The sequence below is a fragment of the Macaca thibetana genome, chromosome 15, assembly GCF_024542745.1.
Source record: "Macaca thibetana thibetana isolate TM-01 chromosome 15, ASM2454274v1, whole genome shotgun sequence".
Classification (NCBI taxonomy): Eukaryota; Metazoa; Chordata; class Mammalia; order Primates; family Cercopithecidae; genus Macaca; species Macaca thibetana.
This window is the reverse complement of record NC_065592.1, coordinates 23610110-23626311: the sequence shown is the minus strand read 5'-3', so window position 1 is coordinate 23626311 and position 16202 is coordinate 23610110. Positions and strand designations below refer to the sequence as shown.

Below are 16202 nucleotides of genomic sequence, written 5' to 3'. Positions count from 1 at the left end.
ATTATATGTAGATTGTGTGCAAAATTGCATGTGGCCTTCCATCTTGCCACATGGGACTATATGCCCTGGGATCATCCTCTAGTCCCACACACATGGTGCTGACTTCAGACACATTTGCACCATTTTTTTTGTACTATGCCTATATCTTCATGGAGAACTGTGAGGAAGGGCAGTGCGGAAATGTGGGCGTTCTTTTGTGTCCTCCAGAGAAGAGCATTCTGTGTCCTGTATAGAGATCCTCGGGGGAGACAGAACCTAAGCATGCAAGAGTTGGGAATGACATAAGGCATCTAATTCAAATCAACACATATTTTTGAGCACCTTCTCCTTACAAGGAACCATTCTAACAGAGAACAAAAGAGCTCTTAAATTCTAGCAAGAGATCATTTTTATCCTGACCCCTTCTTTTACAGAGAAGGGAAATTAGGTTCAGCAGCATAGAGGAGGTGGTATGACTTGTCCCAGGCAAGGTTACCTGGCAAGTCAAGCCTGATCTCTGGTGCCAAACTTCTGGTTCTGAGCTGGTGATACAGGGATGCTTCCCTTTCAGACCCTGAAATAAGACTACTGTTGATTAAGTTATTTTCATATAGAAATAAAACCCCATTGCCACTATACTCCCCCAACCTTATGGAAGCTCCGTGATTTTCTTTCACTACTTATACTCCAGGTAAATATTTCCCTCTGAACTTGTGAATCTGCTGCTTCAAGGTTCTCATTTCCCTTAATGTGTTTCTTTTTGCTTCCACTGAAAACCCTCTCTTTGCCCTTCCTCTCTGCCTCCCATGGCTAAGCCACCCCTTATTTCTTAGCTCTTTGGCGGAATCTGCCTTTTCTCACTTCTTCCCCCTTCTCTCAATTGCAAACAGAGGTGGCCTGAGCCTGGGTCCCAAGCCCCGGCAAGGTTCTGAACTGAGAGCACCCTACAGATGTGTAAACATTTTACCTTGCTAACTAGGCTAGCTGCCTTCCAAAGGCAACAGGAAAACCAGGGACTGGGAGCCCCTGACAAAATAAAAACCTGCAGAGAGAGAGACAGAGAAGGAGAGGGAAAAAGGATCTTGTTTTAGATTTTAATTTTCTCGTTAGAAGGTCATTCATTTTCTTTTCATGAGTGATATAGGCTTAGCTGGGAGAGACAGAAGGTGAGCTAAGAGGTGGGAAAGAGCATGAATGTCATGGCTTCAGGAACCTCTGCTCTCACTGGTTCCCATAATGGGCAGCAACAGATAGATCTGGGGCAACTCACTTCAAATCTGGAGTTGGATCTTAGGCTTTTGAAGGAGTCAGTGGGGAGGCAGCTTTTAATATGTAGTCTCATGATATCATCTAAGCTGACGGAATCTATGATTTCTAAGAAGGGTTTGCCAGTGGGTTTGAGGAGGACCGGGGCTTTTTTGAGCCTTCCTTCTTGATATATCGGGCAAAATGCCTTCAGGGTACCCTCTCTTTCTGGCCTTTGTATTTTGTTTGCTGTCATTTCCTCACTCCTTTTCATCCTCTACATTGCCCCTGAACCCTTCAGCATCTTAACAATGAACTCTCATATGGACAGCCGTTGTATGCGGAGGATGTAATATTCACTATGTCTTTTATGACGATATATTTAGAGATACAGATGAAGGAATTAAGGCTTAGAGGTGAAGCAATTTTGCCCCATTTGTACAACTAGTAACTGCTGTTGTCAAGATTCAAAGTAAATTACCGTGAGTCCAAAGATCCTGATCTTTCTACTTTACCAATAATAGATTTTATTCTCTGATTCTCCCTGTACTTTAGTTATAGAGACATAAGTTAATGCCCTTGATTCTGTTTGTCCTTAAAATCCCTACCCTTTCGCATCTCCTGCTCTATGTAGAATCATTCCCATGCCTGCTGTAGCAAGGTGCTGGACAGGTTACTGGAATGACACAGACATAACCGTTGCTCTCGAGAAGAATACAGTTTAGCAGAGAGGGGATAATGGTGAGAACACAGACAACGCCAAAACCGAAGAGCACATGTCGAGTTTCCTAAAAGTAAAAAGAGTTCAAAGAAGAGAATAATCACTATTCACAGAGCAGTCAGGAAGAACTTCTTGAAAGAGGTACCTTGCATGTTAGTCATTGGGAAGTCTAGAATAAAGAAAATCAGACTTGGACCTAGTATGTGACACAGAACCTCACTTAACCCCCTCCTTTACCAGATAGAGGATCAGGACCCAGAGGACATCAGAGGAGGCACTTGGTGCTTCATTAAGGTTGTCCTGATGGTAAGAGCAGGATGACTTTATAAGGAGACTCTGGCCATTTCCTGAAAGATGGTTGAGCAGGAAGTGGGAGGAGAGGTGTAGATTGGCATAGATGCTGGGCCAAGACTGCTGGCCATGTCAGCTGCTAACAAAGAGATTTACACCAATTCTAAGCTCCCACTGCCCACAAAGGAGTGAAGAGTGTGTGGGCCTCCTCTATTGATTTTGCTGGAAGCTCTCCATGCTCATTTGATGAGCACTAATGGCAGGTGAACTCCCAGAGTTATGGTGACCACAACAATTCTCCAGCTGAGAGCGGTCACTGTCCTTCTAAATGAACATCTTTTATTCACTCTCCTCTCCCTCTCTTTCTTCTCCCACCTGGCCTCATACATCATCTGACACTTAAAATACACTCTTAATTAGAAAGTCCTCTTCCCCATCCAACAGCTTTGTCTGTGCCAAGGACACTGGGTATATTCCAGAAAGGCTAGGAAATGGGGGTTGGTGAGCATAAAGATAATTTGATCCAGAGAGAATCCGCTAACCTACTTCCTGGGGTTCCCAGAGTAACTATAGAGATGCTTGGCTTGGAACTTCCTCAAATATCAAACTCAAATGTGTGACATGCTCCAGGTAGGTGGCATAGCCCAGATGCCTGATGACTTTGGTGAGGCAGGGAGAGTTGCTATAAAATTAGTGCCTAGGATGGTGAATCTAAGGGTCTGATGGATCTAGGATCCACTTACCAAGCAGTTGACCTTCAACCTGTCTCTCCATCTCCTTTCCATATTCTCATCAGTTAAATGAGAAACTTAATGTCACCACCTTAGGGATATTACATGGATTAAGTTAATGCATATACAGACCTTAGCACAATGTCTGGCCTGCCATAGAGGCTTAGGAGATTTTGCTCATTATTATTAAATATATATATATATATACTGTCAATGACTCTGTGACTTGACAAATGCCTTCTATTCTCTGGGGCTCAGCTCTCTCACCTGTCAAACAAACGGTTTGGTGGTGGTGATCTTTGAAAACCTTTCTAGTTTAGCTCTGAAGTGTGTTTTCTTTCTTTGGGGATAAATGGCAAGATTCCTGTTAGAGAATGAAGTTCCAGCTTTTCAGCTCCTGACCCTCACTTTTATACCCCAACTTTCCTGACAATTTAATGCCATTGATCATTTAATGACTGCTAATGGCAGATGTGCACTCAAAGTTCTGGTAACTGTTGTAGGGACCTCCCTTCTAAATGAGCATCTTCTGTTCATTATCATCTCCCTCTGTTTCTCCTTTCACCGTGTATATTATCTTACACTTAAAACACCCTCTTAATTACGAAGTCCTCTTCCCCATCCAACAGCTTTGGAAAATGGTTTTCAGATTTTTATTATTATTGCTGCTGTTGTTGCATTTTCATTAGGTGAAGTACCCTTTCTTTAAACAAAAATCTTTCTTGTATGCTTCATATTCAAAACTAATAAAAGTTACACTTCGCAGGTTAAAGTTGTGATGAGAATGCCCCAAACCCAACTTATTCACTCTCTCAGCTCCTCCAGCCCTTGCCTTGCCCTCGAGGTGGTCCCAGAGGCACTGCTAGGATCCCACAGAGCAGTTGGAAAGTGATGAGTCTAGGATAACCTGATACAAATTTTATCAGAGAAAAATAAATTAACCCCCCTTCCTTTTCCATCCTTTATTTATTAATCTTTCTCTTTTGGGGCCACATAGGGCTGTATGACAAATGTTCTTATACCTCACGTGACCGAGGATGGGTCGTGGGCATTCACACCATCAGTGACCAAGGCAACAGAGACCCACGCTACTTTTTCTCCTTGAAGACAGACCGGGCTCGGCAAGTGACCACCATCAATGCCCACCGCAGCTACCTCCCAGGCCAGTGGGTATATCTAGCTGCCACCTATGATGGGCGGTTCATGAAGCTCTATGTAAATGGTGCGCAGGTGGCCACCTCTGGGGAGCAAGTGGGTGGCATATTCAGCCCACTGACTCAGAAGTGCAAAGTGCTCATGTTAGGGGGCAGTGCCCTGAATCACAACTACCGGGGCTACATCGAGCACTTCAGTCTGTGGAAGGTGGCCAGGACTCAGCGGGAGATACTGTCTGACATGGAAACCCACGGCACCCACACTGCTCTACCTCAACTCCTCCTCCAGGAGAACTGGGACAATGTGAAGCATGCCTGGTCCCCCATGAAGGATGGCAGCAGCCCCAAAGTGGAATTCAGCAATGCCCACGGCTTTCTGCTGGACACAAGTCTGGAGCCTCCTCTGTGCGGACAGACGTTGTGTGACAACACAGAGGTCATCGCCAGCTACAATCAGCTCCCGAGTTTCCGCCAGCCCAAGGTGGTGCGCTACCGCGTGGTCAACCTCTATGAAGATGATCATAAGAACCCGATGGTGACCCGTGAGCAGGTGGACTTCCAGCACCAGCAGCTGGCTGAGGCCTTCAAGCACTACAACATCTCCTGGGAGCTGAAGGTGCTGGAGGTGAGCAACTCCTCCCTTCGCCGCCGCCTCATCCTGGCCAACTGTGACATCAGCAAGATTGGGGATGAGAACTGTGACCCCGAGTGCAACCACACGCTGACCGGCCATGACGGCGGGGATTGCCGTCACCTGCGCCACCCCGCCTTCATGAAGAAGCAACAGAACGGGGTGTGTGACATGGACTGCAACTATGAACGGTTCAACTTTGATGGTGGAGAGTGCTGTGACCCTAAAATCACCGATGTCACTCAGACTTGCTTTGACCCCGACTCTCCACACAGGTAAGACCTTACCGGGCTAAAGATGCCCTGTTGAAAGTTGAACTTGATGTCCTCCATATTATAGATAAGGCACCTGAGGCCCATGGGTGATATGGGGATTTTTCTGGTTCAACCAGCAGCTTCATGATTGAGGCAACTCTTTTACTCAGGTCATCGTGGAGACCATAGGCAAACAGTTTATTACAGAAATAGGTACTGAGTGCCTACCATGAGCACTCAGTACCTATTTCTGTAGGAAGCCTGAGAGCCCTGTTTTTTCTAAGAGCCCGGAGTTCAAATTGAGTGATATGAACTGAGTACAAATAGCTGTTGTATTGCATGACATAGAGTGGGTGAGAGTTGCAGAGTCCAATATGGTAGTTCCTAGCAACATGTGCCTACTTAAATTTAAGTCAGTCGAAGTTAAATAAAACTCAAAATCCAATTCCTGAGTTGCATTAGCCACATTTCAAGTACTCTAGCCACAGGGGACTAGTGGCTACCATACTGACAAAGCAATATGAAACACTTTAATCATCACAGAAAGTTCTGGTGGACAGGCTCAAAGAGCTGAAGTCACATGGGGCTAGACAACCTGGCCCCATGGTCTCAGCTGTCTGTGACTTCCTTATTTTGTAACTTCTTAGAAGCTGTTTCTTCGTCTATAAAATGGGGGAAATAATGGTACCTGTTTTGTCAAGTTGCTCTGAGGATTGATAGAGAGGAGACATATAAAGTACACTCTCTTGTAGCACATCATTAATTCTCAATAGTATGTTTATCATTACTTGTCTAATGAAAGGTAATGTGCTGTGTTTAGGGAGTGCCCTAGATGATCAAAGAGAAAAAGTTGACTTTCAGCTTGACTATATCAGGGAAGCCTTCTTGAGAGAGGTGACATTTGAGCAAGATCTTCAAGAATAGCTCTAATTTGAAGAATGTTAGACAAATCTAGAGATCTAATGAACAACAAGATCAAAACAATCGGTATAATAGAACAAATCTAGAGGACTAATGTACAGCATGAGGACTATAGGAAGTAAGGTTGAACTGTGTTTGGGATTCATGCTAAATAACCAGATTTTAAGTACTTTTGGTACAAAACCAAAAGAAAATGGGTGACTTAAGATAATGGATATGTTAATTTATTTCACTATAGTAAACTGTTTACTATCTCTATGTTTCCCATAACATCATGTCTACCTTAAATATACACAATAAAATTTACCTGAAAAAAGAATAGGTATATTTTTGACATCAGAGATTGGGTGGAGGAAGAAGGGAGGACACTCCAGGCAGAGGGAATTTCTCATCTACTGCTAAAAAAAAGGACAGAAAAGGGGTCCTTTGATCTAATGCCTCACTTAGCCTCTGCCATTGCTATCAACTATAACCAGTAATCCCAAAGTAGAACCCAGAGGTGAACTCAAGAGTAACCTGTATTAAATGTGGGACCTGGAGGAACTAGATTCAAGCCGGAGAGACCATCAATATCCACTTTCTTGTTTTTCCCAGATTCACACTGAACTTTTCTATTCTGTCCAACACACAGGACCCTGGACTTGCTGATGGCTCGAGCACATTTGCCGACCTCTGCAGGTTTTCTGCTGACTCTTCTCTTTATGTCTCTCTCAAAAGAGCAAGGGCCTCCTGTGCATGAACAAAATACCTATGTGCAAAAGAATGAGGATGCTGGCAGGAGAATGCCCTGCCTGGCAGCAAGTCAGAAAGCACCTCAGCTCAGCTTCCTGGCACCAGGAGGGCCCCTGGACTCTCACCTTGGCTCCAAGACATGAGCAGTCCATGTGAAGAGAAGCCTTGGTGTGTGACCAGTCTCTTCCAGATCACAGTGCATTGTCATCTCTGCTTTAACTTGGGCCTTTCCAGAACTTGGCAGGGGAATCAACACAGAGGTTAACATTCACATTTGACTGATGGGAAATAGAGGAAATTTAGAGAGTGCAGTGACTTAGCTAAGTTCATGGGTCAAGAAAATCATTAGGCTAAATCACAAGTGCAAGTCTGTGATCAGTGTGCTCCACTAAACTAGACTCCCAAGAGGTACCTCTGTGCCTGGTCAGAATGGGTGTGGGGTAGAATGGATATAATTGGATGTCATCCATTCATTTGCACATCCATTTATTTGCTCATTCATTCACTCATTCATTCATGCAACAAATGTTTATGCAGCACCTGCCAAGTGCCAGGAAGGTGGTTACCCTTAGCCCTGTTTTGCTTTGAAAATTCAAGATTCAGAAAGATGAAGGGACTTACCTAAGCTCACTCTGCTAATAAATGGATAGCTTGGATTCAAACTCAGGACGACTAGGTTCAAACCTCCCATGGAAGAAGGGTATTTTTTAATCTAAGGAACAATAAGAAGCAGAATGAAGAGACAGGTGATAGGGAGAGTGGCGCTACTAAAGTTTTGGGGAAAAAAAACTGTGTATCATTGAGACAGGATGAAGAGCAGCTGACCTTTGCAGAGCACCATGCTGTTGCTGAGGGGCCCAGGTTCCAGATACCTCATAATCAGCAGACAACACTGGCAGGTTCCAAAGGCCTCCTCTTTTCTAAGTCACGGGAGTGCATGCCCAGAGTGTCTGTGAGCGACCATGTGCCAACTGTGACCGCTTTGACCAAGGCTTGTTTGTTTGCTGGCTGGGAAAGCTGTGTGCCCTGGGTGAGGCCCACCAGGCCACGTGTCATCTCTTGATGAGGCTGGGGTTTTCTGGGTTCTGGCCGAATCAGCTCTCCTGTGTGCAGACAGAAACCCGTAGAAGGTTGCAGATAAATTTTTGCTTTGTGAATTTAAACAAAAAAGGGAGGGAGCGAGGGAAGGAGGGAGATAGGGAGGGAGAGAGGGTCATGATTACTTGGTCATGACACAAACACCTCAAGCTCTGAAGGCCTATCCTGTGGGAAAGTCACAGAATTGTTCTATATGGTTTCTAGGCCATGGCTGGGACTAGAGTGTTGCAATTACAGGAGGCAGCTTTGAGCTGAGTAATAGATGATATCATCTCCAGTCAAAATAGTTCTTTTGGGGCTATTGTGTGTGGGTGAGTGAGCTCCCCTTCATCAGAGGCATGCAAGTCAGTACTGATAGCCATGCATAATGAGGCCATAGCTAGGTTTACAGTTCTGGTGGGGAAAGTGGCCTTGTGGTCTTGGGGTTGAGCACCGCACAGTAATATCTTATTCCATATCATATCAGAAAACCAAATATTGACTGTTTCTCTTCTCTTTAACACGCATTTATTGGACATGTCTATCCCACCAGCCATTCTGCTCTTCACTGGGAGTGTTGCAATGAGTTGGACATGTTCCTCACCATTGAGGGGCTTCCACTTTTGTGGGAAAGTCATATAGAAACATAAGAAACTCTAATTTGTAAATTTAGTGGCACACAGTAGGACAGGAGACCTAAAAAGCAGAGATTTATTTGACCAGGAAAACAAGGCAAATCAGCTGGAGGAGGCATGATTTGAGTAGGCATTTGAGAATAGGCAGCCTGCTGAGAGGTAAAGATGCAGACTGCATCAGTCAGGGTCCTAGCAGGAAACAGATGGCACATTCAAACAGAATAATTAAGGAGAGTTGAAGGAGGGGCTATTTTCAAGGAGAAGCTATTTACAATGTTGTAGGCGGGATTAAGGATAACCAACAAGGCCTCACACTATACTCTAGGGCGGACAGCCATGGAGAGCCATTTACCCCCTTGGCCTGTAGGGGCAAGAGGAGAAAGTGGTTATGGGACCCAGAGAGAGGGGCTGTGTGGAGAGGGTTTCCTGGCAGCAGCTGTGGCTCTCAGCAAGGGAAGCAGCCAGCCTACAGCCACCTGACCAGAAGGGAACCAGGAGAGTAAATTCCATGTTATCATTCTTTCTGCCTGCCAGTCTCCTGCCATTGCTTCCCATTTGATGAATCCAACTGAAGTCACAAAACAAAGGAACCTGTTGATGCAAGCCATAGGTAGCCAGCCTCCCAAGGGCACAGAGCAGGGTGGGGAGTTGATCTGCATGAGCAAGCAGAGATGTCCGGAGCATAGAGACAGCCAGCCCATGAAGAGGGTAGGGCATAAGCCAGGCAGTGGAGAGGGTGAGGAGTGGTGTATAGAAGAGAGCATGGAGTTTAAGGGGTTATTATGGCTGAGATCTAGACCATGAGCAGAGAAAAGTTCAGTTTATCTCATGGAAAACTTTAATGTTAGGCTTAATCCTCTGTTCCTTTCTCCCTACATTCTTCCCACCTTCCCTTCCTTCTGTCCTTTTCTTCTCGCAATAAATATTTGTTGAATGCTATATCTGTGCCAGCCCAATCACTGCCCTCCCAGAGCTTACCACCTAATGGGTAAGACGGAGAAGTAAACACCCCACTGCAATCACTGGTGTGAAGGAAGGGTCTACAGTACCAGCCGGGAGGAGCAGTCTGTGTGAGCAGTAAATGCCTTGCTGTGACACTAGCCAGTTAGAAAAAAGACACTCCAGGTGAACTGTGGCCATTCTCTACAGTGGTAGAGATAGCCAGGGAGGCAGGACTTCATTTGCAGCCATTAGAGATGTCTACATGCAGGTAGAATGCACTTCACACACCCTTTTATAAATGAAATGGAAAACCTGGATATTAATAAAAAGTTTCAGTGTCAGGAAATCCAGGGGCATTTGACACTGAAGACTGTAGCTACCTCATGAGAGAGGATATTGCAACAAAACAACCAAGTTCCTGTTTGGACCCTTCCAAACCATACGCCCTGGCACCCTCAAGTGAACTCACCTTTGTTCATGAATATCTACTCATACAAAATGGGATGGGTGGGAAAAAAAGACACTTTCCCTACACACTGTTGTCTCATAAGGAAACATTTCCTTTGTCTTCTCTTTATTATTATTTGGGAATTATTTCCTTTGTCTTCTTCTTCTTATTATTATTATTATTACTGTTATTTAATGTAACAAGGGCAATCTCCTGAGGCCAGGTTTTGTGCTTGTTGCTTTTGGACTCCAGTTAGTGTTGTTGGAAGTCTCACAAAAGAGGCTGCGGTAAGTCTTGAGGTCACCCCTGACCACTCTGCTGGCAGCTATAGCCCCCATCAGCCTCTTCCCCTGCTCTAATCAGGGCCTGCTGACTGATTTGTCCTCTCTGGGTGGGGTTTCCTACTTAATTTCTATTTGATCTCATGGAGCATAAACTTCCTACTTTCCCCTTCCTTTTCAATCTGAATGAGGGACTCTCAGAGCTTAATGGAACAGTAGATTGGTCCAGATGGGGAGACTTTCTTGCTGCAGATGGGGAGACTAAGCCCTCAAGGAAGGGCAGACACTGATGCAAACCACCCAGTGAGAGTGGGGCTGAGCTGCGATGGAGACCCAGGATCTCACTTCCTACTCCCATGCTATTTCAACTGCTTCCTATAGACACCTTAGACACCAGCTTAAAACCTGGAAAGGGTATATTTAGTATGTTTATGTTCTTACCCATCATCCATATTCTATAAAGACACCTTAGTATACAGAGAACTGTGATAAATGCTGTAGGGGTCCAAGATATAATCTCTGTCTTCAAGGTGCTTGTATCCTGTGGTTTAATGACATTTTGTTACAGTCATTCCAGAGGAGGCAAGAGGGCAGATGACTAATTTCCCTGTAAACCGCATAGCCTATAAGGCTCCCATGAGCTCTGAGAAAGGGCAGGATCACTGTGGTTTGGAGAAGTTAGGAAAGGTTTAATGATGGAGAAGGGACGGCAATAGGCTTCTAGCATGAGCAGGCTTTGTAATAATAGAAAAGAACTGGTGGGCAGGCCAGACATGTAGTGTTAATGGGGTAAAGAAATTGAAGTGGAAAGATGTTGAGAAGATGCAAGAAAGATGTGAGTCTTGTTGGGGCTTCATGCAGGTAGATACCACAGTTTTTTCTTCAGACTGTAGACACTGAAGACTCAGGCTGAGTTAGAATGAAAGAATTCAGGTGAAATAGATTCTAGCCTGGGCTGGGCAGTTTGTTAGCTATGCAATCTTAGGCAAGCCTCTTAATCTCTCTGAGCCTCCAATTCCACATCTATGTAGAGAGAATAATAGTATCTGACTGCCTGGATCACACAGTTGCCATGAGGGTCTCATAAAATAATATCCCAGAAAGAGTTCTGGGAAGAGTTAACCAGCATGCAGATGAAAGGGAGCATTGTTATTTTTTCAGTAACTTTGTTCATTCTTTTCCAGTAATCACGTAAAAGAAATTGCTTGGAATTTTATAATCAGAATATCAGGGTTTACTTAACGTGACTAATATTCATTAAAGCAATAACAGGAGTCAGGTCTGGTGTGGTGGAAAAATTATGCGTGCTAGAGACTGACCAGGGTTTGAATCTTGGCTCTGCTCTGCACTAGCTGTCTGACCTTGGCACATTGCTCAATAAGAGTCACTGGTTTCTCATATGTAATAATTGGGTGATAACAGCTATCCTGTGGCATGTCATGACACTCAAATGGAGTCATCTGTGTGAGACACCTGGTATGATACAGTACCTGGCACGTAGTAGGTGCTGGAGAAAAGTCTCCTCCCTTCTTGCGTGCACATGTGGACACCATCTCCTGCCTGTCAGCATTGTTTTACAGAGGCTGTGTTCCTACAGGCTCATAAAAACAGGCCTGGATGAAACTGCCATATACAAATTGAGAGCATTTGCTAAGATTATTTCATTCTTGAAATACTAACTTTTTAAAAAGGACTAGCCACAGAATTGGTATTTTTAAATAAAGACCCTATAACTTCTATCAAACTCATTGAGTTATTGAATTTACACACTGGCTTATTTTTAAAATGACCCAAATGTCTGGCATTGTTAAAGGACATATTTCTGTACAACACCATTCCAGGCAATGTTGGGATGGATCATAACGAGAGATATGCCAGACTGGTGAAGTTACTGTATGTTTCTACCATCTCTAGCCCTCGTGCCTGCTTGAGGGTTGATACACAGGCCATACAGATTCAGGCATACTTGCACATATGGTTTGATTTTCTCTGATTCAGTCTGGGTTTTCCTCATGCTTTTCTTTCAAACAAAGTCCACCTTTACTCACAAGTTCCATCTGTGAGCCTTGCACACATATCACTTTGGTCTTAAGAGCAGAATAGAGAGGTGAACTGAATTGAAAGAAGAACTGCTCAAGACCCCTAAAGATGAGGTTAATAAGGAGCTCAAAACAGTGACCTATGAGGAACAGTAGAAGATCAGTACAGTCTAGCAAATAAATAAGAATACAAGTTTTGGAGGCAGAGCATACTACAGTCAAGTCATTTAACAGTTCTGTAACCTTGCACCGGTCTCTTCCTTTGTCAAAGACTCAGTTACCTCCTCTGTAAAGTCAGGGATGAAAGTAACAATCTACTGCATTGGGTGGTTTAGAGGATTGGATGAAATAATACACAGTCAACCCTTTAGGACAGCACCTGGCACATAGTGAGGTCTGAAAATAGCAGTTGTTATTGCTGCTGTTGTTTGGGAATTTCCCTCCTCTGATAGATCTTCTGGCTTCTTATTGTACATATCCCGAAATTCCTAGCCCCTTTTCAATCCTGAGCCCCCTCACTACAATCTCAGTGTGGGAGTAAGAGACAGAAGTAACCTAATCAACCACTCTGTACTACCAAAAGCCCTTTTATTTTATCACCCACAGGTTTCATTTTTTTAAATATTTTTTTAATTCCAAAAGTCCTGTATAAACTGAATGCTAATGTATTCATTTTCCCAAGAGATAAGCAGCATGCCACACTAAGTTTAAGCATTTCCAGCAAAAAAGCAAAGGCATGTCTTGGATTCCAAGTTGGGGTTCATTGAATAGTGAGTAGGGAAGGAACTGGAAGCCAGGAAGCCAGGAGGGTACCCATAATATGCTCAGGACTACACCAACCAACGCTCTCTCTCCTGGCCTGGGACTCTTGCCCCAGCATACTCTGTATTCTCAAAGTTTACAGACAAAAGTTGGAACTCTTTTGTGGGGAGAAGTCAGGAACATGCCAGGATCTGAGGTGCTCCTTCTCTCATCCCCTTCCCAAATGTGTTCCCTGTTCCATCCCCAGCTGCCTGAATGGATGGCAGCACTGGTGCCCTTTTAAGGGCCTCAGTAGGAGGCAGTTGGTTTTTTCCCACCCTGGGTTTGGCATGCTCAGCACTCTCAATTTCCTTTCTGCATCCACTGATGACACTGACCACTCATGACAGCCTCTGCACTTAGTCAGATGCCCTTCCAGGTTAGGAAACAAAGCCGATGGGCGTGCGAGAGAGGGTTGAACTGACAGACAGCAGTACCTTTTGTTTTACTGAAATACATTTTCCTAAGTTGGTTACAGCTCAGCTTCTTCCTTCAAACCTACTGCTGGGCAGTTTTCCACCTCCTGAGAGGGAACCTCCACACCTCCACTCTCACTTTCTGAAAACACAAAACTAGTGTGTGAATAGCAGTGCATTTTGTTCACGGGTTTGTTTGCATAACTAGAATATGCTCGTGTTTCCCCATTTTTCAGAGGAGCATTTTCTGTCTTCCTCCTTTCTCCTTTCTTCTCTTTCTTTTTCTTTTCCATGTTCTAGGTTGTTTTAGTGGCCTGGTGGTGAAGGGTGGAGGAGCACTGTCTCCGCGTCAAGCTTCTGATGTGTTTGATTCCAAACTTGTGTGAGTTGAGACAGCCAACTGCGGCTCTTAGCCTTGAACTTCACTTCTAACTACTGAACTATTTTTATGGCCACAGAGGGCAATGGTGATTATAACTCCACAAAATCATGAAGTAAGAGAGATGTAAAGCTGGTTTCTTTCCCATGAGGATCCATGGTAGAAAAATACAGTTTGCCAGTGGTTTGGCCAAGCATGAGGAAGGAAGTGACTAGATTCTTCCAGGAACTTAGTGACCAGGATGAAGTAAGACACTTTTCTTCTCTCGTTTCAAATTCTCCATCTGTAAAGTGGGAGGATTTGAGGTTTGTTCATGCACAGATATTCTCAAATCAGACATTGGAATCCTGGTTCCAGGATAGTGGAAAATAGAACTAACGTACAGAGGAAGGGCTTAATGTTTAAAAGGTAGAAATAAAACCATGCACTGGCACTGGAGACACCAAGGGATATAAGAGACAGACTTTGCCTTCAAAGGATTGACCAGCCCCTGTATCTACTTGAGTACAAAGTGTTCAATGTGGTAATGAGGAACAATTATGCTCTGTGGCAAGTTGAAAAAAAAATCCTACTCATATTTCTCAAGTCCCAACAGTGGCCTTGTGATGGTACCCCATAGTGGGGCAGTCTACATGTCTGCTATTTTATTTTCCCTCAGGCTCCAAATGTGGCATCCTCTTTCCAAAAATCAATTTGAATTTATTTCTACTTTTGACAGCCTGACTTATAATGTCATGCTTTCTAGCATCATTTCTCTATACTTGAACTTCTTGATCATCACATGACTCTCTAAGAGTTGTCTCTCTTTAACCCCAAAGGAGACCCAAATTTGTAGAAGTTACTAGACTTATTCAAGGTCATCCAGAGGGACCTACATGTACTGTACGGACTGTATTGTTTTAGTTTTAAATAAATTTGTTTTTTGCCTAAGGTTAAGTGATTTGTATGGGGCTATGGTCCAGATTAAAATTTAGACATTGCCATTTTAACACATATTGGTGATTATATAATTCTTGATTTATCCTTTCTAAACTTACTATATTTTAGTTAGCCTTCACATCAGTTATGTGCCTACATGGCTAAAGTCTAGAGCCAAACTATGCAGTCTTCTGAAATAACCTTTGTTCCTAAAACATTGTGACTGCTGCAGCTTATGAAGGAGATGTGATTGTCTTTGCTTAGTTGTTCTTTAAGCGTAAGACAAATCACAGGGCTGTCGATGAGTTGTGCATATTCTGCTCAATGTGGTCAGTTGTGTTATTTATTAATTGTGGTTTTGATGCTCCAAGAAGGAAGTGAAGTAGCGGGAAGAGAGCTGTGGGCCCTTGAACTTTATAGTTCAGTTGCGAAAATGATCATCTGACATAAGATAATTACATTACTATTGTGTTACTTTTGAACACAGCATCACAATTCAATTGTTGCACCTCCTTACTTAGCAAGAGGTTCCTCATGCCTTAATGGCTGCTCTGAAAATAAATGAACTCTGAGTTTCTGAGGCTGTCAAAACAGAGATTGGAGTACCCCAAGAGAAGATCTTAGGGAAGTGACTGTTCATCCAATAGTTTGTGCATGAGTGTGTGTGACTACCTTCTATGTGCCAAGCACAGTGCCAGATGCTAGAAGTACAACATTGAACATTGCACAGGACACCTGTAATTCAGCCCTTTTGGAATTTCCTGCAGCAAGATAAATAGCTAGCTGGATAATTGCTGTTATGGAGAAGTCCAAGGTGCTGAGCGAACACAGAGAATGGCTACCTGACTCAGACGTAGGGGGTCAGAGTAGCTTTTAGGCTGTGTCCTAGAGGATGATTCATGTTAACCAAGTGAGTGTAGCTGAGCTTGCCAGGAACCAGGTGTTCTGACACTTTGCTTTCTGTCCTAACAGTCTCTAAAATTATTTTACAAAAGGTAAATGAGAAAAATAGCAGCTGTGTAGTTTCTAGTAAAACACATGCATTGTAAAATAGGGCTCTTTATTCTGAGATTACTTTTTCTTTTGGAGTACTACTCAAGTACCTTTTATTTTATGATATGAGGGACCTCATACATGGTGGAGTGTTTTTTTTCCCCTTTTGAATGCTTTATTTATCCATCAAAATTACACATCACTGCTGACTTCCATCGCAATGTTTATTATTAGGTTGGTGCAGAAGTAATTGTGGTTTTTGCCATTTAAACGTAAGATTGAAAACCACAGTTTACTTGTGCATCAATCTAATAATATCCCAAAAGTCTAAGAACCTCACCACTGGCACACTCTGCCTCTCTGAACCAGCACCTTCTCTCCTCTGAACCAAATTCCCAGGATTCTCCATCCCACCCATTATTTGGTCCCATCGTGATCCAATCCACAAGGAGCTGAAGGTCTGTGATTTTCCTATGGGTTGGCCTTCCAGGAGACTCAGCAAAGGACATGCCGCTGGCAGATAAATCTCTTACTGGGTCTAGCATTTAGAACAGCAATAAAGGGGGCTTTGATGTGCAGTGTCTGTGACTGATAGAAGAAAAATACTACAGAAG

At 43.7% G+C, this 16202-nt stretch overlaps 1 protein-coding gene across 1 annotated transcript in view; it reads left to right on the top strand.

Annotated features, from left to right (window-relative positions):
• PAPPA (pappalysin 1) overlaps positions 1–16202 on the top strand; it is a 245699-nt gene that overhangs the window by 28696 nt on the left and 200801 nt on the right. The window contains exon 2 of the mRNA XM_050759620.1: positions 3965–5027. Within this exon, the coding sequence (XP_050615577.1) occupies positions 3965–5027 (1063 nt within the window). The remainder of the gene's footprint in view (positions 1–3964; positions 5028–16202) is intronic.